The 25,196-nt window shown below is 44.4% G+C and overlaps 1 protein-coding gene across 1 annotated transcript in view; it reads left to right on the top strand.

The window, feature by feature from the left end:
- Positions 1-24,975, top strand: part of LOC127572747 (transmembrane protein 151B-like) — a 32,783-nt gene extending 7,808 nt beyond the window's left edge. The window contains exons 2-3 of the mRNA XM_052020338.1: positions 21,729-23,098; positions 23,621-24,975. Of these exons, the coding sequence (XP_051876298.1) occupies positions 21,729-23,098; positions 23,621-23,672 (1,422 nt within the window). The 3' untranslated portion in view covers positions 23,673-24,975. The remainder of the gene's footprint in view (positions 1-21,728; positions 23,099-23,620) is intronic.
- Positions 24,976-25,196: the final 221 nt, after the last annotated feature.

The raw sequence follows: 25,196 nt of genomic DNA, 5'->3' as shown, positions 1-25,196 counted from the left end.
CTGACTGGGATTTTTATCCTTTACCCTGGGATTGCTTTCACTTCCTGGGATTTTATCACTTTAGTGGGTTTGATGCTTTGCCTTATTTGTTCCATTATCTGGGATTGCACCCTGATTGGGATTTTATCCCTTGCCTAGGACTGCATGGACATCTGGGATTTGGAATTGTCTCTCACCTAGGTTTGGACCATAATGTGAGATTATTCTCACTATGGATTATGCAATAATCCACAATGTACCCAGCGGTTAGAATTGTTTCCAGTATTTGGGATTATATTCCTCATCTTGGTTTGTCCCTCAGGGACTGTACCCAGGCTGTAAGATTATCTCATCAATCTGGAATTTTACCTGATGTTTGGGACTATCTGGTGCTGTTCCCAGTATCTGGGAATGTATCCAGTATTTGGATTTATGCTAATACAGGATTGTGCCTGGTACCTTTTCAGCAGCTGGTCATAAAGTCATACAGCATGGAAACAGGCCCTTCGGCCCAGCTGGTCCATGTTGACCAAGATTCCCACCTAAACTAGTCCCATTTACCTGTGTTTGGCCCATATCCCTCTAAAACTTTCCTATCCATTTACCTGTCCAAGTACCTTTTAAATGTTGTTAATGTACCTGCCTCAACCACTTCCTCTGGCAGCTCGTTCCATATACTGACCACCGTCTGGGTGAAAAAGTTACCCCTCAGGTTCCTACTAAATCTCTCCCCTCTCACCTTAAACCTATGCCCTCCAGTTCATGATTCTCCAACCCTGGGGAAAATCATGATTTTATACATGTCTAAAAGATCACCCCTCATTCTCCTGTGCTCCAATCAAAGCAGTCCCAAACTGCTCAACCTCTCTCCATAAATCAGTCACTCGAGTCCCAGCAACATCCTCGTAAATCTCCCCTGCACTTATTGCCCATCCCTAATTGCCCTTGAGAAGAAAGTGGTGAGCTGCCTTCTTGAATTACTGCAGTTCTTCTGGGGAAGGTACACCCACAGTGCTGTTGGAGAGAAAGGTCCAGGATTTAGACCCAGTGACGATGAAGGACTGGAAATAGAATGGTGAACAACTTGGAGGGGAACTTGAAGATGGTGGTTCCTGTCCTCCTTGATGGTTGAGGTCACAGGTTTGGGAGGTGCTGTCAGATCAGTCTGGAGGAGTGAATGCTGTGCATTTTGTAGATGGTTCTCCTTCCAGCCACTGTGCACCAGTGGTGGAGGGAATGAACACTCAGGGTAGGAGATGGGGTTAGGAAGCCAGTCAAGTTGCTCCTTTGCCCTGGATGATGTTGAGACTCTTGAGAGTTAGAGCTGCACATATCCAGGCAATTTTGTAGATGGCAGAAAAGCTTGGAACATCAGGAGGTGGATTACTCCCTGCAGGATTCTTGCCATGGCACTCTAGCCCCAGAACACTCTACACAAAAGATGTATTTCACTGTGTATTCAAATGTACATGTGACTAATAAAAATATCTTATCTTATCTTATCTGGCTGATCCATTTGAACTTATGACTTCTGTGTCATGACACAGGAAGAGATCATTTGGCCCATCAGGTCCATCCCATCAGTCCCACTTCTCCTTATTTTCCTTGTTTATTCTCTCTCACATGCTCAACTCCCTTTTAATTCTGCTGTCAGTTACCCATTGTAAGAGGTTGTTTGCAGTAGCCAATTAACCTACCAACATGTTCTTGAGAGGAAACCAGAGCTTTCAAGAGAAACCCATGCTTTTATAGGGATCGCATGCAGATTTAATGCAGATGGCACCTGAGGTATTGATCAAATGGGAATCCCTGGAGCTGTGAGGAGGCAGTGCTAACTGCTGCACCCCCAAAGTATTTGCTCTGGTCACTGTTGACTTGGGGTGTTGACCATGGCAGATCTTACAATGGTAATGTCATTGAAAGTTCAGGGTGGGTGGTCAGAGATGGTCATTGCCTGGCATTTTAAATTAGTAAATTGGTTTATTATTATCACGTTTATTGAGGTACAGTGAAAAACTTGGTTTTGCATGCCATCCATACAGATCATTTCATCACATCAGTACATCAAGGTAGTACAAGGGAAAACAGTAATAGAATGAAGATTATAATGTTAGTTGCAGAGAAAATGCAGTGCAGGCAGACAATAAGGTGCAAGGCCATGACGAGAAAGATTGTGAGATCGAGAGCCCATCTTATCATACAAGAGGTCCATTCAGTAGTCTTACAACAGTGGGATAGAAGCTGTCCTTGAGCCTGGTGGTACATGCTTTTAGGCTTCATCTTCTGCCCGATGGGTAGAGGGAGAAGAGAGAATGTCTGGGGTGGGAGGGGTCTTTGATTATGTTGGACGCTTTATCGAGACAGCGAGAATTTTCATGTCACAAATGTTACTTGCTATCTATCAACCCATGCCTGAACATTGTCTAGATCTTGCTGGATGTTGGCATGAGTTGCTTCATTTGCTGAGGACTTGCAAATGGCATTGAACAATGTGCAATCATCAACAAATATCCCCATTTCTGACCTTATGATGGAAGGAAGGTCATTGATTAAGTAAGATGGTTGGACCGAGGACACTGCTCTGAGGAACTCCTGCAGTGATGCCCTAAGACCAGGATGATGGTCCTCTAAGAACCATAAATATGTTACTTTATGTGAGGTATGACTTCTATCACTGAACAGTTTGCTCCTTGATGCCCATTGATTTTAGTTTTACCAGGGCTGTTTGATACCACACTCAGTCAAATATTGCCATTTGATGTCAATAGTACTCACTATCACCTCGCCTCTAGAATCCAGTTTCTGTGAGTAAGACTGTGTTAAGCTGATTCTTGACTCATCTGTGCGACAGCTCTGCCAATATAGACAGCAGTCACAAGATGTTCATGCAGAGGAATTTGCTGTGTCTGAATTCAGTGTCCATGTCAATGCCATATGCTTTGTCCAGTTCTGAAAAAGAAAAGTCATGAAAATATTAAGCAGGTCAGCCATCAATTTTCTTATTATTTTCTTTAAACTGATGGGTATGAGATAACTAAATACCTTGCTGGGCCATGTTAAGAGTCAACCGTATTGTTGGGCTCTGGAGTCAAAATAGGCCAGGCTTCCTTCCCTGGGATATATTAGTTCAAATTCAAGTTTATTGTCATAGGCATACATACCCAGGGTATAAATACCATGAAAATTAGGTTTTTGCAGCTGCATTACAGTACATTATAAACATAAGCTAACACAAGCTTAAATTAACATATACATGACCTACACAACGAAATAAACATAATGACGTCAGTACAAGTTGAGAGAGAGAAAAAGTGAATAAGGTGAGTTTTTATTCCAGTTCAATGGTTTCATGGTAACCATACCTGACTCCAGCTTACATTTCAGTAATACATTAATATTGCACAGTTGCCTTTGCTGGGATTTGATTGTTAGTCTAGGCTTCTGGGTTACTTGATGGGTGACTAAACTACTACACCTATCTCATCTGAAATCATACTTGTGTTTTGGGAAATCATCTTCAGCTGTTTCGTCAATTACCTTCCCTCCAAAATTAAGTTGCTGGTCATACAAAGCAAGACAGCAGGGGGGACAGTGAGGAGGATAAAGAGAGGTTTCAGGGGAATATGAACAGGTTAAGAAAATAGGCAAGGACATGGCAGATGGAATCTAATGCAGAAAAATGTGAGGCCATCTTCCTTGGCAGAAAAAGAGAAGGCTGATATTTTTTTATTTTGATAGGAGTTGGTGTTCTGAGGGACCTGGGTCTCCTTGTTGATGAATTCCTGAAAGTTAACATGCAGGTATAGTAGATGATTAGGAAGACCAGTGAAATGATGCCTTTATTGCAAGAGGATTTGAGTACAAGAGTAGAGACATCTTGCTTCAATTATACACAGCCTAGATGAGACTGCATCTGAAATATTGTGTAAAGCCTGGTCTCCCTAAATAAAGATGGATATACTTGCAATGGGGAGAGTGTAGAAAAGATTCACCAGATTGATTCCTGGGATGGACAGCATATGCTATGAGGAGAGATTAAGCAAACTGGGCCTCTAAAGTTTAGAAGAATGGGAGGTGATCTCATTGAAGCTTACAAGAACCTTAAGGGTCTTGACCAGGTAGATGTGATGTAGGTGCTTCTCTTGGCAGAGGTTACAGTCTTAAGATAAGGGGTCAGCCATTCAGGATAGAAATGAGAAAAAATATCTTCAGCCAGAGGATTGTGGACATTTGGAATTCTTTACCCAAGAGAGCTGTGGAGGCTTAGATTCCAAAGTTTATACTGTCATTGTGCATTATGAGCAGTGGTCCTAGCACTGATCTGTGTGGACCACCCCTACCCTCCTCCTTCCCCCTAATCTGTTTTCTGCCTTGGAGCCCACATGCAATCAATTCTGCTATTTGACCCTTAACTTCACATTCTCTGACCTCATTCATTCCAAAGTACCATGTCAAAGGCCTTTTAAAAATATAGATAAATTACATCTACTGCATTTCCATTATCTACTCTGTAAAAAATCCACAAGATTAGTCAAACGAGACTCCCTTTTGATATCTGACAACTTTTCATTTTTATACTTCTCATTCTTACAGTTTTTGTACTCTTCCTTTGGTAGAAATTCCATTATTCTCGCTACTACCTCCTCTTCTGCTGAGATTTTGACAGCATCTTCCTCCTTGATGAAGAGTGATATAAAGCACTCACTTTCTATTCCAGTAATGCCTTTGCTGCTATGCATCAATCATTTTGTTTTCACCCCTTGTTGCTTAAGAAGAATTCTGAGTTCCCTTTTAAATTTTCACTGCCATTCTCTTTGTCTTATTTTCCGTTTCTCTTCTCCTCTCAGCTTCCTATATTCAATCTGGTTCTCACTTGAATTATTCACCTATTGTGGTTCATACACTCCTATCTCCATCATCTACTCCATCTCAGTTATTATCCAGGGAGCTCAGGATTTGGTTCATTTAACTTTCCCTCTTAGCCTCTACCTGAACTATATCTTCTTTAAGTTCACCTATTGCTCTATAATAGTTTTACCTATCATTATTTGGTTCCACTATCCTGGCCAGATCCCTTCCCATCCCACTGAATTCAGCCCTCCTTCAATAAGAAGTTCTTTCTTAGATTTCTCCTTGGCCTCCTATTATCTTAGAATTACACTTGCTAACTAGTGTTGAACTTGTATCTGAGATTGGAGCTGGTATCGGGAATTGTAAGCCACTTTTTGGGATTGTATTCATATTTAGGATTGTACTCATTAGTTGGTGTTGTACCTGGTTCTTGATGTTGTAATGTGTCAAAGAGACATACAGCACAGAAACAGGCCCTTCAACCCACTAAGTCCATGTGAGTCATTGAGGATTCATTTACACTAATGCTACACTAATCCCATTTTATTTTCCCCACATTCCCATCAACTCTCCCCACCTACACACCAGGCTGGAATTTACAGTGGCCAATTAACCTACCAATGTACATGTTTTTGGGATGTGGCAGGAAACTGGAGCATCCGGAGGATAGCTACGCAGCCATAGGGAGAACATGCAAACTCCACACAGACAGCGCCTGCTGTCAGGATCGAACCCGAGCCACCGGAGATGTGAGGCAGCAGCTCTACTAGCTATGCCATTGTGCTGCTGATGTGGTTGAGCTATGTTACGTCATGCCTTACAAGGTTACAAATATTACACCCTTGTCCAAAAAAGGGACTAAGGATAAACCCAGCCAATGGAGGCCAATCCCCTGTGGTGGAGATGCTCTTAGTAACAATAATCTGTGATAAAGTTAACAGTCATTTGGATGCAAGTGGGTTGATCACTGGAAGACAGCACAGATTTATAAAGGACAAATCATATTTAATTAGCCTGATTGGGTTCTTTGAGATCAACAGAGAGTGATGAAGAGGGTAATGTGGTATAAGTAGACATCCAAGACGAATTTCACACAGTGCCATGTAATCTTATCAGCAGAATTCAAGCCCTTGGATTAAAAGGGCAGTAGCAGCATGTGTGTGACTTTTGCTTAGCGACAATAAACAGTGAATGATTTTTTCCGGATAGGAGGAAGGTAGACAGCATTGTAGTCCAAGGGGATTGGTCTTGGGACCACTGTTTTCCCTGATATTTATTAGATTTGAATGTAGAGGGGACTATTTCAAAATTTGCAGATGATATGAATCTTGGAGGTGCAGTAAACAAGATACACCAAATTAAATTAAATACAGAAAAGGATAAAGTGATAGATTTTGGTAGGAAGATGAAGGAGAGGCAATACAGCAATACTCTGATTTCACTTTTCTCTTTATAGGATACAGTTCTAGATGAGGACTACAGAGAACCGAGTATACATGTATATGATTGTCTGAGAGTGATTAGGCACATTGAGAAAGTGATTACAATGCATACGGTACCCTGATCTTTATATATTGATCATACACCCTAGTCAGCAAAGTCACCAAAGTCAGCAAGTTATGATAGACCATTATAAAATAATAGTGTGGCCTTAACTAGACTATGGAGTTCAATTATGGTCAACACACTTGTAGAAGGATGTGAAGGAGTTGGAGGGGGTGCAGAAAAAAATTCCGCAGATGGTTTTAGGGATGAGAGAGTTAACTTTATGATGCAAGGTTTTTGAAGCTGGGTTTGTTCTCCTTGGAGCAAAGAAGATTGTGAGGGGTTGTGATAGATGTGTTCAGACTAACAGGAAGTTTGGAAAAAGAAGTTACAGAGAAACTGATTTCACTGGTAGAACATTCTAAAATCAGAGGATGCTAATTGTCAAAAGAATCAGAGATGACATGAAAAAATGTTTCTTTTTGTGTAGTGGGTGAAACACATTGCCTGACCAGGTGATGGAGGCAGGCTTTCAAGAGGGGATTGGATCAGGACCTGAAGGAAAAGGACTGCAAGGTTGAGAGAAAAAGGCAGATTAGCAGGACCAGCAGCACTGCTCTCTGAGAGTTGGCACTGAATGACAACCTCCTGTGCTATGATTCTAGGATTCAATGAATATTCAATTCCAGTGCATTCAGAACACTAGGAAAATAGCACAATGAAATTAGTTCACCATCTGAAAGCACTTAGTCGTTGTTTAACAACTCAGTACATGACAGATGAAAGACGTGGTACTTCTACACGTGAAATTGTTTTTAAGTTGGAACACGGAGAAGTCTGGTGAAATCTGTCACCCTAATACAATGTAGCTGGTTCTTTCATGCTCTCTTTCTATTTGACATTGATACACCGTTATTCAGACTGTTTAGTTCTATCATTTGAGTCTGCCTCAGTTCATGTGTCATCAAGGAGTGGCTCCTCACTTGTGTCTTCACTGCCTCAGGACTTGCTTATTGCTGGCCACTCACCTAAGCTCCACCATCCTTAAACTTAAGGTAGTTTAAAACTATGCCACCCATGTCCTAACTCACAGCAAGTCCATACATCCATCATCCCTCTGTGTCCTGACTTGCACTGAATCAGGAATTACTAACACCAAGCTTCCCCCCCCCACCCCCTACCATCAATATCCTGGAGGTCACCATTGACCAGAAACTCAACCGGACTAATTGACACATAAGCACCATTGCTACAAGAGCAGGTCATTGGCTGGATATTCCACAGTGACTCACCTCCTGGCACCCCAAGACATTCCCATCATCTACAAGGCACAAGCCAGGAGTGTGATGGAATATGTTTCACTTGCCTGGATAAGTGCAGTGCTAAAACTATCAAGAAGCTCAACACCAATCAGGACAAGACAGCTCGCTTGATTGGCACCCCATCCAACACCCTGAACATTCACTCCCTCCACCACCAGCACACAGTGACTACAGTGTGGACCATCGACAAAATGCACTGTAGTTACTTGCCCAGGATGCTCAGACAGCACCTCCCAAACCCACAAGGACAAGATCACCACCACCTGCAAGTTCCCATCCAAGTCGCACACCATCCTGACTTGGAAATACATTGCCAGTCCTTCATCGTCACTGGGTCTAAATCCTGGACCTTGCTGGCATGACCAGATCCCAAAAATGAATTAAAAAAACACCAAGTTCCATGAGCATTTGTGGCATGTTGATTTGGTTGGATCTTGCAGAAGTGATATTGAGGTGATTGCCAACAAAGAGAAGGTAATATGGCCACTGTGTTACTATGGGCAATCAGATTGTTCTTTATTTTCATTCGTTCGTGGATATAGACATCTCTGGCAACTCCACATTTGGTACTCGTTCTTGAAAAGGTGATGAGGATCTCCTGCTGGCTATGATCTTCTGCTGCTTGTTGCAAAGTTGAAGGCAGTAAGGAGCCCCCTTCTTGTACTGAGGGCACTCTCACTGTTCCATTAGTTGAGTTTTTCTTGAACTACAATGCAGCAACGGTGCAGGATGGCATGAGACTTACATACCATCATGCAGAGAGTGAGGTACCTTTCTGATTGCTGCCCTTGCCCTATGTGGCAGAGGCCATGAGGTTTCAGATACTGAGGGAAGCCTTGGCAAGTTGCTGCCATCTATTTCACAGATCAAAGGTGGAGTGTTGTGAATGTTCAGGGTAGTTGATGAGGGTGACAATGAAGCAGGTCCCTTTGTTCTCAGTACATTTCTTCTGTATGATTGATGATTGGAATTGTAGTCATCCAGCAAACAGAGATCTCATTCTGCTACCCTACCTCGATGCTGAAAAGTCTTGCAGTGTCAAGAGACAAGGCTGGATATCCCCTTGCTGTAGGATACCCAGCCTCCAATGAACCCCTATGGTCACAGTAAATAATTACCTGGTCCTGGTTAGTTTCTCGTTAGTTGTCCCCAGGGTGAAGATGATGCTGAGGGTCTGGGCCTTGGTGGAACCCACAGTGTCAGCCTACCATTTTTACAGAGAAGTCCATTATCCGGGTATCTCAAAGCTCAGGGTCACCTGCTCCCTCCATAGCTCCCCGGTTCTTTCTTCTATCTCCAGCAATTTTCACTCCCCTTCTCACTGCACCTGCCCATTGCAACCTGAGGAAATGCACTGCCTGCCCTTTACTTCATCCCTCCATCCACGAACCCAAACACTCCCTCTGAGTGAACCACTTCCATTATCCACATGGCCTCTCTACCTAGTCACCTTTATTCAAGAAAATGGATACCCCTTTTCATTAGCCAAAAGCCTTCTTGAAAACCTTCAAGCAGGAATGGGCCACTATTTGAATCATGTGGAAAATATCGGCTCCTGAAGTGAACCAGAGGTTAAAAAGTTCAGGGCCAATGTAACCTTCAGTGCTCCATGCAGTGTGGTCTAATCCCAGTTCTGTGGCGCTTTGCAGTCATAATTCCAACAAAATCAGCATCCATAACATATAGTGCAATATCTAGGCATATTGACAAGTGAGCAAGAGCTTGGTCAAAGGGTTATGTCTTACGCCACACCATGCAGTTAGGAAGCAGAAAGAAGACAAGGTTTATGGATGATATTCCAGATTTTAAGGCTGTGGCAGCTGAAGATGGAGAAATTCCTAACGTGATCTGTACCAATACACATTGTTCCACTGTCAGTGACTATTGTCACTACTGATATCAGTCACTATTGTCACTACCAGTGACATAGCAACTTCTGTTATTACACAGGTCTGGTGAACAGCTCACTGATTCCCATTCTCTCCTTGTCTGTCTCCACCTATCATCCACCTACCTCTCTCTCCCAACTCCACCCCTCCCCACCTGGCTCGATCCACCTGTCATCCTTCACACACCACCACCCCCAGTCCACCGATCACCTATTAGACCCTTTCTCAACACTCCCACTATCTGATTTATACTGGCCATCTTCCCTCTCTACTCTCAGTCCTGATGCATGGTTTTAACCTACAACGTCAACTATTCCTTTCCCCCCACAGATGCTGCTGAGTTCCTCCAGCAGATTGTTTGTTCCAAGAGATCACCGATGTTGCACTCTGAAGTAGGGGTCACTTGTGCTACATAAATGCAAACTTCCATTGGTCCAGGACTAACTAAATTCACACTTAATACAAAATACCATTTAGCATCATTAGCCTGCTAAGACTTTGCATCAGTTTTTCCATGATATTGCAGAGTCAATATAACTGGCAACAGCACAATAACTCTGAAATTCTTCTCTTTACATATATATGAGGCTATAAGCACTCTGCAAATACAACAAGCTGGGACTGATTTTATTCTCTTGGAGCTTGTCATTTTCTGCCATTTGCAATGGTTTTCCCTTTGAATGTCCAAAGTTGAAATAAATCGATGAGAGAAAATCTTTATCGATGTTTTCAGTTCAGTCTAGAAATGTCTCAACACATGGAATGTGCAGAGACACTCTTCCCTCATTGTTGATGGAACTTGGGCCTGTTACAATAGGTAGGACTTCAAATATTTAAGGGTTGCAACAGGGTAAACAGGAAAAAAAGATATTTCATCCAACACGAGGATTCAGATCCCTGTCTATTGTGATATAATTAGAACTATGAGCAAAATCAAACGTACCTTTCCTTTCAAAAGTAACCATTTGGAATTCTCAACCGCAAAAGGGCTAAGGATGTTTGGGGTTAAATGGAGCTGTCAGTTCTTAGAGTGATGGATTTTTAGTGAATGAGGGTATTGAGGTGTGTTTCAGAGTTAATATACATAGAGTTAGTATAAGGTCAGTGCAGTTATGATCCAGTTAAATCACAGAATGGGTTTAAAGAGCTGAATGGTTTTCTCCTGCTCCTATGTAACCATATTCCGTGGTGTGCAACGATCAGTAGAACTGGCAGTCTGAGTTCAATGGGAATAAAATTCTTGAGAGATGCACACGCACGTTTGAGTTTGAAACAACTCAGTTTGGTGAAACATAAGAGCCCTGGGAAACCAATCACAAGCAAAGCAGAAGAAAAGACAGGAAGTTTCTTTCTATCCTTTATTCACAGGAGGTGGGTATCAGTGGCAATGCCAGCATTTATTGTCCATCCTTAATCGCCCCTGGACTGAGGAGGCAATTAAGATTCAATCACATTGATGGATTCAGAGTCACATACAGGCCAGATCAGGTAAAGATAGTGGATTTCCTTCCCTGGAGGACATGAGTGAGCCAGATGGGGTTTTAATAAAAATACTGTTGTTTCATTAGTCATTAGCTTTGTATTCAGATTTACTTTATCATAGAACATAGGACAGTACAGCACAAGAACAGGCCCTTCAGTCCACGATGTCTGTGCAGACCATGATGCCAAATTAAATTAAACCAATCTGCCTGCACATGATCCATATCCCTCCATTCCCTGCATGTTTTCTCTATAACTGTAACACTTTATTCTGCATTCTGTTATTGTTTTATCTTGTACAACCTCAATGCACTGTGGTAATGAAATGATCTGTATGGGTGGTATGCAAAACAAAGTTTTTCACTGTACCTCGGTGCATGTGGCAATAATAAACCAATTTACCAATGTTCATGTGCCTGTCTAAATGCCTCTTAACCGTCACTATTGTATCTGCTTCCTCCACATCCCTGGCAGTGCAATCCAGGCACCTACCACACTTTGTGTAAAGGAAAAACGTGCACCACACATCTCCTTTAAACTTCACCCTCTCACCTTAAATGCATGTCCTCTGGTATTTGACATTTCTGCCCTGGGAAAAAGACTCTATCTACCCTATCTATATCTCCCATAATTTTAGAAATCTCTATCACTTTAAATCTTCCAGCTGCCATGATGGGATTTGAACTATCTCTGGATAAACAATCAGGAACATGGATGCTAGTCCAATAATTTAACCACTGTACCACTGTCCCCTGTGAGATGGAACAAAGCAATCCATGGCAATTAATTCTCTGCAATTTAGTGCCAGAAGGAGAGGTTGGACAAACTAGGGTTATTTTCTCTGGAACAGCAAAAGGCTGAGGGAAGGCCTGAAGTTTATAAGATTATGAGAAGTATTAGATAGAGCAAACAGACAGTATCTTTTTCCCAGGGTTTAAATGCCTAATACTAGCGGGCATGCATTTAAGATGAGAGCGGGAAAGATCAAAGGAGATGTGCGGGGCAAGTTTTTTTTTCACAGAGAGAGTAGTAGGTACCTGGAATGTGCTGCCGGGGTTGGTGGTGGAGGCAGATACGACAGCAGGATTTAAGAAGCTCTTTGATAGGAATATCAATATGCAGAGAATGGAGGGATATGGACCATATGCAGGCAGAAGGGATTTGTTTTGAGTCACAAAGTCATACAGCATGGAAACAAGACCTTCAGCCCAATTGGTCCATGCTGACCAAGATGCCCATCTAAGCTAGTCCCATTTGCCAGCATTGGGCCCATATCCCTCCAAACCTTTCCCATCCATGTACCTGTCCAAGTGTCTTTTAAGTGTTGTTAATGTACCTGCTTCAACCACTTCTTCTGACAGTTCATTCCTTATATGGACCACCCTTATGGTGAAAAAGTTGCCCCTCAGTTTCCTATTAAATCTTTGCCCTATCATCATTTAGTTAGATGTCATTAGCTTAATTAGTTTGGCACAACATTGTGGGCCAAAGGGCCTGTTCCTGTGCTGTACTGTTCTATGTTCTTATGGCCTAATTCTTAGCAAGGTGTCAATAACCATCAACTAAATGTCTGAAGTGTCTTGTAAGTAATTCAGCTGCTGGGAGGCAGAAATTTACGCTATGGCAGGTTCAACAAGTCACAAACCATAGATCACTGTAATATGTCCAGAGCTGGAGCAAAATGAAGGGAAAATAAGAACAGATGTTCCCCCTCCCCCACCGCCCCCCCTTGTGGAGCCTTCCAAGGGTATAATCACATCTTAGCTGCACCATTTACCTCAAAATTTCTCAGCAAGAAATCAGTAAACCTGGCCAGCCAGCAACTAGTGGAAGGTTTCAACAACCACACTGCAAGCAGAGATAATGGCCAAGAAATCCATCTGCACAAAGCCCAGCTGTTGGCACTTATCTCCCTCCTCTGAGCCTCCAATATGGTGGGCAGGAAGCAGGTGTTCATTAAGTACCCCAACTACAATTCTGTGACACTTATGAATCACTGTGCAGCACCCAAGCCAGGAAGAGGTATTAGCTCCTTTGAATATAAGAGGACCTAATGCCTGTGCGAGGCTTTGCATGGAACTGAGGCAATCGGGAACACTTGGTGCACACAGGCTCTGGTAGGTGGTCCATAATGGGGCCGTGATCGCAAGATGAGATTTTTAAATATACTTCTGTTAATACTTTAAATATACTTTGGGTGGCATGGTGGCATAGCGGTCAGCGTAACGCTATTACAGCGCCAGCGATCGGGGTTCAATTCCCGCTGCTGTCTGTAAGGAGTGTATACGTTCTCCCCGTGACTGCGTGAGTTTCCTCTGGGTGGTCTGGTTTCCTCCCACATTCCAAACACGTACGGGTTGGTAGGTTAACATGGGTGTAATTGGGCGGTGTGGGCTTTTTGGGCCAGAAGGGCCTGTTACTGTGCTGTATAAATAAAATTTTTCTCTGAATGTGGAACCAGCAGATACAGAAAAGCTCAGTCCCAACCACAATTAAAGAATGCAAGATGTTGCAAACCACCACCATTCTCCCCACCCCACCTGCCCCCCACCAGCCAATCACGATCGCCACCACTCACACCAGGCTCACTCACTCCCTCTTATCACACAGTCACCTAGGGCCACAAAGGCACCAGCATCGGTTTGGATCTCTAGTCTTGCCTTGCCTAATGTCCCTTGGAGGTAGGCCACTTGATATAAGATGCCGTGAGTAGTCTTGGAATAGATGACAATATTAAAGTTGTTAACTGGAGTTATAAACAAAATCAAATATCAGGAGAAGTGTGTGAAGCAGGGCTCAGCCTCAGAACCCAGACCAAAGAACCCACGCCAAAGAGTGAATATCGGCAATTTTGATTTGGTTGTTCCCAGCATTTTCTAGAGTAAGGTCTGTTATCTTCATTGCTTCAATGATTGTAATGGTAATGTTGGATGCTCGGAGATAAACAGAACAGTGGTTAGTTCCTTTTCCTCTCCCAGACATCCATCTGAAACAAACTCTTCACAACCTTGGTGTTGTGATTGACTCCAAGTTGAGATCCCAACCTGAAATGAAAGGGCTTACTTATGATGAGCGTTTGTTGGCTCTTGGGCTGTAATCATTGGAGTATAGAAGAATGAGAGGGGACCTCATGGAAACATTTAGAATGTTGAAAGGACTGGACAGAGTAGATGTGGTTAAGCTGTTTCCCCTGGTGGGTGAGTCCAGGACTAGAGGGCACAATCTTAGAATTAGAGGGTACCTGTTTAAAACAGAAATGAGGAGAAATTTCTTTAGCCAGAGGGTAGTGAAATCATGGAATTCTTTGCCACATACAGCTGTGGAGGCCCAATCATTGGGGGCGTTTAGGGACGAGATTGATAGGTATCTAATTAGTCAAGGTATCAAGGGATATGGGGATAAGGCCGGAAATTGGGGTTAGATAGGAATAGTTTTATTTTAGCTCATGAAGCAGATTCGATGGGCCGAATGGCCTACTTCTGCTCCTTTGTCTTGTGATCTTGTGTGAAATCCAAGGCCACCTAATTCCATCTCTATAGCATCACTAGACTTCACCCTGTCTCAACTATTCAGCTGCTGAAACTCTCACACTTTGTTACTTCCAGGCAACTAACCCAGTGTTTCTCGGCCCAGCCTCCTATCTTCCACGTTACATTAACTTCTGCTCATTCGAAAACGCCGTCTGCATCTTAAATCACTCCAAACTTTTTTTACCAGTCTATCCCTATGCCAGCTAGCCTACTCCTGTCCCTGGCCCAGCAATGACTTTAAAATCTTGTCCTTATGATAGATCCTTCCATGGCCTTACTCTTCTCCATCTCTCTAATTTCCTGCAGCCTCTTAAGTCGACCTAGTTACCTCCTCATCAGTATTCCTGATTTTCATCCTTCCGCCACCGGCAGGCCTTGCGTTTTGCTGCCAAGGCCCTGAGATCCGGAATTCTCTTTCTAATCCTCTCTTCCCTGTTCTGTTCTCCTTTAGGGAGAATTTTAAAAGGCATTCATTTTGATCAAGCTTCTGGTAATCTATCGTCAGGACCTACTTCAGCGGCAGTGCCAAATTTTGTTTCAGTATCCTCCATGAACGGATCAAGATTGTGATCCAGTTGGCATCCAATTATCCCAACTGTGCTGAGTCTTGTTTACTGGAAGAAGAGTTTGGGAAATTGTTCCAACAATGTAGTATATTTAAAAAGTATATGGCAATTGTGACATATTTGATCATGTGTATATATATACACACTCTAAGAACCCCAGCTAACCTAAACGCACCTCTTAGAGGTCTCCATGTTTCCCGTGCATTACACTCCACACGTTACTGCACAAGATCACAAGGGGAATACTGCCTGGTGACAAGTAAGGATTGAAGAAGATTTTAAGCAGCTCAAAACAGAGAAATTGTTGACGGCATCAAGCACTGTATGCCTGTGGTGGTAAGGCAGTCACACTGATTCATCAGGCAGACTGGAAGCGACGGGACTCAAGTTTAGACTCAGACATGGGAGAATTAAAAGTGCCTGAGATTGTCGAGTTAAGCCTTGCAGCTGTTAAAACGGCAATGGTGCAAGATGGCAGCAAGTTTTCCCAAGTTACAAAGTTGGGACCAGAAACTAAAGGTCAGGGGGATCATTAGTGTTGGTAAAGTACTGTTAAAGAATTTGTGTAATTTTGACACACTTCTGATCCAAGAGCTGCAGGTCAAGATTACTTAAGATGCAAAATGCAAGACTTAATATGTGAGCATTTGTGGAAAATCAGACCTGGTCTGGCTTCATCAGGCCTTGAAGTTTATAATAAAGTGACAGAGCCCTTCAGTTACGTGGAACTGATTTTTCAGGGAAAACAGTATTGAAATTGAAGGCAAGGGTGAAATGGTGCCTGCTCAAAATGAACTCATACGAGAATGTAGGATAGTAATCACACTGATGGAACAAGGCAAGGATACATACACCATTTTAACAGGGCTCCTGATGCACACAAGGCCAAAGATGTTTCATTTGATGAGGTGATGGAGTTATCAGAATCACTTTTGAACCAGCTCCCTTAGAGATCATAAAAAATTACAAAGTTGGGACCAGAAACTAATGGTCAGGGAGATCATTAGTGTTGGTAAAGTACTGTTAAAGAATTCGTGTAATTTTGACACACTTCTGATCCAAGAGCTGCAGGTCAAGATTAACGGATCAGCAGGTTTCATTTAAATTATTTAATATGCAAGATGCAAGACTTAATATGTGAGCATTTGTGGAAAATCGTTGGAAATGGCTTCAGAAAGTGACAGGATTTCAGTTGGTGCCTAACATCAGTGTGAATGTGGTGCATGGTTCAATGGCAGGAGCTCCAACAGTAAATCCACTTCTTTGGCATAACGATAGGTGGGAAAACTTGCTGCTGATGTAATGCAGACCACACAGAGGAGACTGTCCTTGGAGAGATACAGCACGGAAAGAGGCCCTTCAGCCCACAGAGTCTATGCCGATCATCAAGCACCCACTTACATACTGTATATCCTACAATGATCCCTTTTTATTCTCCCCACATTCTCATCAACTATCCCAGATTCTACTGATCACCGACACATTAGTGGCAACTTACAGTGGCCAATTAATCCACCAGCCCGCACCTCCTGGAATGACGAGGGAAACCAGAGCACCTGGGGGAAACCCACGTGGTCACAGGGAGAATGTGCAAACTAGCACTGGTGGTCAGGATTGAAGCCTGATTGCTGGAGCTGTGAAGCAGTGGCTTTACCAGCTGCACCACTGTGCTGCCTTTAGAACAAACTATAAATTAAATTAAAATTCCACAGCTATTATGATGGGATTTGAACCCCAATCTCTGGAATGTTAGCCCATGCTGTGGATTGCCAGTCGAATAACTTAATCACTGCACCACCAGTGTACCCTCATTTTGGAGTAACAAACTGCTTAGAGTGTAAAAAGGGCGCATAGCCACCATGTACAAAGGTAGACTGGGATGGCAAGGCAGAATAATGTCAACCAAGTAGGCTCTCAGTAAAAGGGAAACACTGATAACAGGGAGTTACAAAGGAGAGGTTTGTATTACACTGAAGCTGATGAGTCAGCCTGAAGAACAAAGGTTAAATAGCATGCATACTATTTGCAGTAATAATAGAAAATGTAGTGATTTTAAAATGAATGTAAGTTAATGACCAGTATGTCGATATGAACATCAATAAAATTGCTGACTGCTAGATTATGGGCAGAGATATGTACATTATGAGGTGCAGAAAAGTACCATTAGGGAAAAACAGACTAAATCTGAAGACATATTCTGGTGAGACACTGAAAACTTCAAATCAATGTGGAGATTCACATTATGGCCAGAAAGTAAAGTTACCAGTTGCAGTGGCCAATTATGCAAACAAACCATCTCTGTTCAGGAAAGATTGGCTCAAAGAATTAAAACCTCAAATCGAACCCATGTTACTGCAGTTGTGAGACAGCTACACTCTCTGCAGTACTACTGTGCCACCCATGGGTACTGTTTGTGTGGAGTTTGTGAGATTTCCCTGTGACCCCGTGGGTGCTCCGGTTTCCTCCCATATCCCAAAGATGTATGTTAATTGACCATTGTAAATTGCTCCTTGTGCAGGTGGGATGGCAGGACAATAAGGGGGAAGTTGATAGGCATGTAAGAGAGAATCGGTTACAGGGAAATAAGTGGAGGAAGGGACTGATGGGATTGGTCTGAGAGCCAATATTGATGATGGGCCAAAGGACCTCCTGTGGTGAAAGGAAATATGAGAAGGTGTGGCTGACTTCCTGGTGTGAGTGGACACCTATTCAAAATAGATTGAGGTAAAGCATATGGGTCTTGCACCATCACTGAGGATTACGGAAGAATTCAAATACATTTTTTCAACACCTGGTCTTCCTGTGGAATTTATATTGGGTAATAGTCCATAATTTAGATATTTTTCATTCGAGCAGTTTCTAAAATGAAATGGAATCAACATTGTTTCACCTCTCCTTAACATCTAGCCTCTAGATCAGTACATGTAGTGAAAGGGGCACTAAGGAAGCAAGTTATGGAAGACAAATCCAGTATCATCTCACAGATTTTCTTCTGAGATATAGATCAATGTCTCAACTCCCTGCAGAATACATCCTTACAGATCCTTACAGAGAACGTACAAATACATCCCTGCAGAAATACTAATTTAGAAGCGTTAGGACACATTTGAGTCTGGTTAAGCTGAATCTTGAAGGCAAGGTGGAAGGAAGGCTATGAACAATGGAGATTCAGGTTCCAGTATAAAGTTCATGAACCTTGACCATTAGGCGGTTCAGAAATGAGGAAGTAGAATACCTGCGAGATTGTGGAGATGTATCGTTCCAAGAATTATCTATGGGCAAGCACAATAGTGTAGCCGTTAGCATAACACTATTACAGCACCAGCAACCCAGGTTCAATTCCAGCCACAGTCTGTAAGGAGTTTGTACGTTCTCCCCGTGTCTGCGTGGGTTTCCTCTGGGTGCTCCGGTTTCCTCCCACATTCTAAAGATGTATGGGTGAGGAAGTTAAGGGCGTGCTATGTTGGCGCCGGAAGCGCGGCAACACTTGCGGGCTGCCCCCAGAACATTCTACGCAAAAGATGCACTTCACTGTGTGTTTCGATGTACATGTGACTAATAAAGATATCTTATTATCTTGTAAGAGTCAGTGAGACAGTCAGAGACCTCCACTTAGAACACTAGATCTCAGTGCAAGATAGTATAGTGAGGATGATTGTGAGTTTGAATATACTCCTGAAGTGATTCTAACAATTATTGATATAGACTCAAAACACAACCGAAGAAATTGACCTTTAGTGAGTCCAGAGATGGATGCTGCACCAACATCTATCAGTCTCCAGGATCAATAAAAGCCACAACAGTTCCTTTATAAAGGTCAAAAAGAATTTGAAGATCAGGGAATCATTTAAATTGTAAATTTGTAAACATGGCTAGTTTCACTCTTTAAAACTAGGATTCAGTGCAGTATATGTAACTAAGTGTGATATCATTTGTGATGTATTTGAACATATGTGTATGAGAGTGCACAGTTCCTAAGAGGAGGCTCAAATATCTAGACTCACCTCTTAGAGCTCTTTTTGACTCCTACAGTCAGAGACTTTTTCCCAGGGCGACAACGGCTAACACGACGGGACATAATTTTAAGGTGATTGGAGGAAGGTATAAGGAGGATGTCAGGGGTAAGGTTTTTTACACAGAGAGTGGTGGGTGCATGGAACGCACTGCCAGCAGAGGTTGTGGGGGAAGATACATTAGGGACATTTAAGAGACTCTTAGATAGACATGTGAATGATAGAAAAATAGGGGGCTATGTGGGAGGGAAGGGTTAGATAGATCTTATGGCAGGATAAAATGTCGGCACAACATTGTGGGCCGAAGGGCCTGTACTGTGCTATAGTGTTCAATGTTCTATATCACTGCTCTCTCTGCATGTTACTGCAATAAGAACCCACAAGAGCACAGACACGACACATCTGATCATTGTAATGCATTGGGCAAGGTCCAACATGCTTTGTCATCAGGTAAATGACGACTTCTCTCTAGGACTGATGTTTGCTCTTCGTGGGGCCACACATGGCCGGAAGAGTTCTGTGCCCCCCTGACCTCAAGTGTCTATGCTACCTGCTGTTGAGATTCCCAGAACATGAGTAAACAAATCCCCAAACTGAGGTTCAGATGTGCGGGCAGTGGGTTTCTAGGAAGCTCATGTTCTCTCCCAGTTGCACATCAATCCTGGTCAGCCCATGGAGTGGACACCCAACAGAATCGGATTACATACCACCTTCTAGTTCCTGAGCCAGACCTCAATCCCAAACAGGACAACCCACATAATTCTTATTCAAAACCTAACCATGTCTCCCTTTGTTAGTGGGTGCCTGGAGCTCAGGGACCCCACAAAGGTGCTAGGTTTCCTTTGATTACCTTGACAAACTAGAACGTAAAACAGTACAGTACAGGAACAGGCCCCTTGGCCCACAATGTTTTGCTGAACTAATTAAAATAGTAGTTAACAGCCTAACTAAACTAGTACATTCTGCCTACACAATGTCCACATCCCTCCATTCTCCACATATTCATGTGCCTATCTAAGACCCTCTTAAATGCCTCTGTCATATTTGCCTCCACCACTATCCCAGGCACCCACCACTTCTTGTATAAAAAACTTTCCCTGCACGTCTCCTTTGAAATTACCCCTCTCATCTTAAATGTATGCCCTCTAGTATTACACATTTCAATCCTGGGAAAAAGACACTGGCTGTCTATCTGTGCCTCTCATAATCTCATAAACTTCTATGAAGTAACGTTTGACAGGCAATGACCATCTCCAACCAGAAAGTCTAACCATCTACCTTTGCACTATCTTCGCCAACTTTCCCACCATCAACACCAACGACCAGAAACTAAACTGGATCAGCCACATAAATCCCATGGCTAAAAGGCTGGTCAGATGCTAATTACCCTGTAGTGGGCAACTCATCTCCTGACACTCCAAAGCCCTTTCACCATTTGCTAGACACAAATCAAGAGTTTGATGTAATACTCTCCAGTTGCTTGGATGAATGTGCCATAAAAAGCACCATTCTGGACAACCACCCTATGTATTCATTCCCTCCACCACTGGCGCACAATGGCTGCAGTGTGATCCATCTACAAAATACGCTGCAACTACTCACCCAGGCTACTCTGCCAGCACCTCCCAAACCCATGACCTCTACCACCAAGAGAAACAGAGGTCGCAGGTGCATGGGGCACCACCACCTGCAGGTTCCCTTCCAAGTCATGCACCATCCTGAGCTGGAAGTATACAACCAGTCCTTCATTGTTGCTAGGTCTAAATTCTGGAACTCCCAACAGTGTAACAGCTCTGTGGGAGGTCCTCCACCAGTATAACTGCTGCAGTTCAAGTAGGCAGCTCACCACCACCTGCTTGTGAACAGTCAGGGATGAGTAATAAATGCTGGCCTTTTCTGCATACATTTTTAAAAATGAATTTATTTATGGAGAGATAATCAGAGGAAATGTGTCACTGAATCTAACCGTTATCTGTTTCTCTTTCCACAGATGCTGCCTAACTTGCTGAATGTTTCCAGAATTTTCTGGTTTTTTTATAGATGTCTATCACCTACAATTTTTGTGTTTGAATTCCAACACATGATATTTGCAAAGTTCAATTTTCAGACAATGCAATTTTCAGAAGCAGTTGGTTTAGGACAAACAATTTGGGTTCAGAGTTTGGGGCTTTTTAATGCTACCTTAGGGACTAAACGTATAATGTTTCCAGGAAATGGGCCATCCATGAAGCTAGTGTAATGACCAAACAGATAGGTTCCTGACACAGACGCCATCACCTGGCCTGTGGGAGAAGATGTAAATGGAATGAGTTCATAATGTAGTAGTTCGTGCAAGGCCTGTGAGCCTACAGTGCAGTGGGTTACATGGGGACAAAGTATGGTAGACGAAATGGAGGATCATCAAGAGAGGCAGGAGATAAAATGAGGGTAAGGATGTTAGAGGGCACTCTATGGTTGGAGAACAGATGGTGTAGAGTGATAGAATGTATTGTACCAGAGCTGCCCGGAGAGATTGGATGTGGGCTTGAGGTGATGAGTGTCCTGCTCCCATCCGCGTTAATAATTCTCCATTTCTTGTTTCCCCTTGCTTCCTGGGATGGACCACGAGCAGCAGAGACCGGCGAAGCAGTCACTGAGTACCTCTGTGTGCAGGGAGTCACACTGGAAGTGTCTGATCCTCTCACTCCTGATGTATGGCTGCCTGGGGGCTGTAGCCTGGTGCCAGCTAACCCGGGTCACCAAACTCAGCTTCGACAGCTCCCTGAAGGGCAAGTCCATGATCTACCATGACAGCCCCTGCTCCAACGGGTACGTGTACATCCCGCTGGCTTTCCTGGCGATGCTCTACATGGTCTACCTGGTGGAGTGCTGGCACTGCCACGCCCGCAGCGAGCTGCAGCACAAGGCGGACATCGACAGCGTGTACGAGCGCATCGGCCGCATGCAGCGGGCCACCCCTTGCATCTGGTGGAAGGCCATCAGCTACCACTTCGTGCGGCGCACCCGCCAAGTGACCCGCTACCGCAACGGCGACGCCTACACCACCACGCAGGTGTACCACGAACGGGTCAACACGCATGTGGCCGAGGCCGAGTTCGAGTACGGCCGCTGCGGCGTGCGCGACGTCTCCAAGCAGCTGCTGGGCCTAGAGCGCCACCCGGCCACCCGCCTGCGCTTCACCAAGTGCTTCAGCTTCGCCAACACCGAGTCGGAGAACTGCTACCTGAACCAGCGGGCGCACTTCTTCAGCGAGATCGAGGGGCTGGACGACTACATGGAGGCCCGGGAGGGCATGCAGCTGAAGAACGTGGACTTCAAGGACTACATGATGGTGTACGCCAACCCCGACCGCCTGCCCTGGTACATCTCCCACTACGCTTTCTGGGCGGCCGGCCTGCTCATGCTGTCGTGGCCGCTGCGGGTGCTGGTCGAGTACCGGACCGCCTACGTGCACTACCACGTGGAGAAGCTCTTCGGCCTGGAGTACGCGGCGGCCACGCCGAGTGACGAGGCGGGCCTGTGCTCGCCGGTGGCCCGGGTGGGCACGGTGGACAGCACCGAGCTGGAGTGGCACATCCGCACCAACCGCCAGCTCATCCCCAGCTACTCGGAGGCCGTGCTGATGGACCTGGCCTCGCTCTCCATCTGCAACGGCTACTCGACCTGCGGCATCGTGCGGGCCGACTGCGACGGCCGCTCCAGCAGCTCCTCCATCTTCTCCCGCAACGTGGGCCGCAGCCACTCGCGCTTCTCGCTGGACACCAGCCGCTTCTCGCTGTGCCGGGTGCACGGCTCCGGCCGCACCGGCCTCTGGCGGAGCCGCAGCAGCAACCTTAACGAGCGCGCCCGCGACGACCAGTGCCGCTCCTACTCCAGCCAGCTGGCCATCAGCGACAGCCCGCCCAACTACCACGACGCCCGCTTCTTCCCTGTGCTCATCGTCCACCGGCCCTGCCAGGGCCGAGAGGGGGACGGCCGCAGGTATTATATCCGACGGAACTCCTGCCTGGAAACATCCTTATGACCCACCGCGCTTGGTCCTGTCTCCCTTCCTCCCACCCAAATACAACACCCACTCCCCATCTCTGTAATCTCTTCCAACCCCTTGCAGTCCTCTGGGATCTCTGCACCCCTCCCGTTCCCTACAGCCCCCCCCCCCCCCCCACTTCATCCCATCACGTCTTCTGCCTGAGCTCCCAAATTCTGGGATCCTCTCTCCAAATTTTTCCAACCCTCCCTTCACGGTGCTCATTCCAACCTCATGTTCACCTCCCCTCCTGTCTACAAAGCCCCTCATATCAAAATGAGTCATTTCGTTTTCCATCACAATCCTTGGAAGATCAAGCTAGTTCTGCAGTGCACCATCCTTGATCTCTTTAGTTCTCCCTGAGATTGGTCAGTGCTAGGTTTGTGGTTTGTGCCCCCTTGTTGATAGGGTTCAACTACAGATTTGAACTCCAACAGGAGTTACAAGACTGGGAGATATTTCTGGATTTCTTTCAGAAGCGGCCAAATGCTAACTCCCAAAAGGTTCCAACGGGAGTTTTCTGGTTAAAATCTTTTCAGCAACAGATGGGTGAAGACAAGGCAAGGTAAGTTCATTTGCAGACTTACAGTTTGTATGTTATTGCAGTCAGAGGAACTAAGAGTTTTGGTCGAAATGGATGGACAATTTGCAGGACTCAACAACACACAATCAAACAAGCAGCCTGCTGTTGATCTGACTTGGGTGTGTATCCCACCAAACAGCTTGAGGTCCTGGACACTCAATCCAAAGTGTCGGTGGTGTAACATTGAACATAGAGAAGCTACTGATGTCTCTCATTTGTTCTTTCTCACATGCTGTAGAACAGATTGTTGAAGATAGACTGGGAGCAGTCACTTTGCACATTGTTCCTTCATCTGTTTATGTGGCTTTGGAGGGTGGGGGAGGGGGGGAGGGAGTTGTCACACTGTTATAATGTTCCTCTGTCCACCATTGTAATGCCTGCATTGAAGCACTGGTTTAACGTGGTATGGTTTCACCCTGCGTGAATGGGGGTCACAGCTCACTCACAATACCACAAGAACAGGACATCGTAAAGGAAGACCTCACACAAGAGACCTCTTCAATTAGCAATTCAGCTTAGTTAAGCACAGGACTGGAAAAGATTCTAAGGTCCGCCTCAAACGTCAAGAGCTCCAGTTCCTATTCCCATCTTCTATTGGATCTCATCATATTATGTCCCTCTGCCTTAAATCTTGGGCTTGTCACTCTTCTACTCCTGACTCCTGGTTCTAGAGCTTGTGGCAAAGTGGAACACATTAACTGGGTTCAATTTGTAAATCTTCAGCTATTAAGTAAGATTGGCATCTGCTTATAAATTGGGCGTGTATTTGAAAAGGAAATAATTTCCCAGGCTTTGGTGTCAGCCCAGAGAGAGTGGAGCTCGTTGGATGGATTGTTAGAGATGATATGATGAGGCAAATAGCCTTCCTCTCAGTTCTAAGTTTCTTGGATATGCTCTAAATATTGTTCACACAGGACAAGCAGAAATTGAGAATTCTATCTCACAAAAGCTGGGGTTAACTCAGACTGTCTGGATTTCTGTTAAACTGGAATATTTAGGGAACCAATGTGCATTTGGAATGCAGATGTAGATCTTGAGGAGCTCCTTCTTGCCCTGTTCCAGAGCTAGAACAAGAGGTGGCAGAACAGTTGTCAACCTTACAACACTGAGCAAGTTTATGGAATATCCCTTCAGCTGCATTTATAGCGCCATTGCTCATTTACACAAGCGAAACTTGTCCTTACTAACCAATAATTTTTCTCCAGGCAGAGTGGTTGTGAGGTTGAGTGCTGTATTGGCACAGTGGATCCCTGCAGAGGTTTGAGGGGGTGGGAGGGAGGGTGAGTGAAATATTAACTGGGTTTCCCACTGCCTTGCTCAGGAATCATGCACAGGTCTGCCTAGAGCCTCCTGGAATTATCGATTAACCTCTTGAAAGCAAACTCTGGAGAAAAATATTCTTGACTCGACTGGCGGACATCCAGCGCTGCATTGCCTGAATCTGACATCTTTCACATGCAGTGTAAACC

The sequence above is a fragment of the Pristis pectinata genome, chromosome 1, assembly GCF_009764475.1.
Source record: "Pristis pectinata isolate sPriPec2 chromosome 1, sPriPec2.1.pri, whole genome shotgun sequence".
NCBI lineage: Eukaryota > Metazoa > Chordata > Chondrichthyes > Rhinopristiformes > Pristidae > Pristis > Pristis pectinata.
This window is presented reverse-complemented; position numbering and strand designations above follow the sequence as displayed.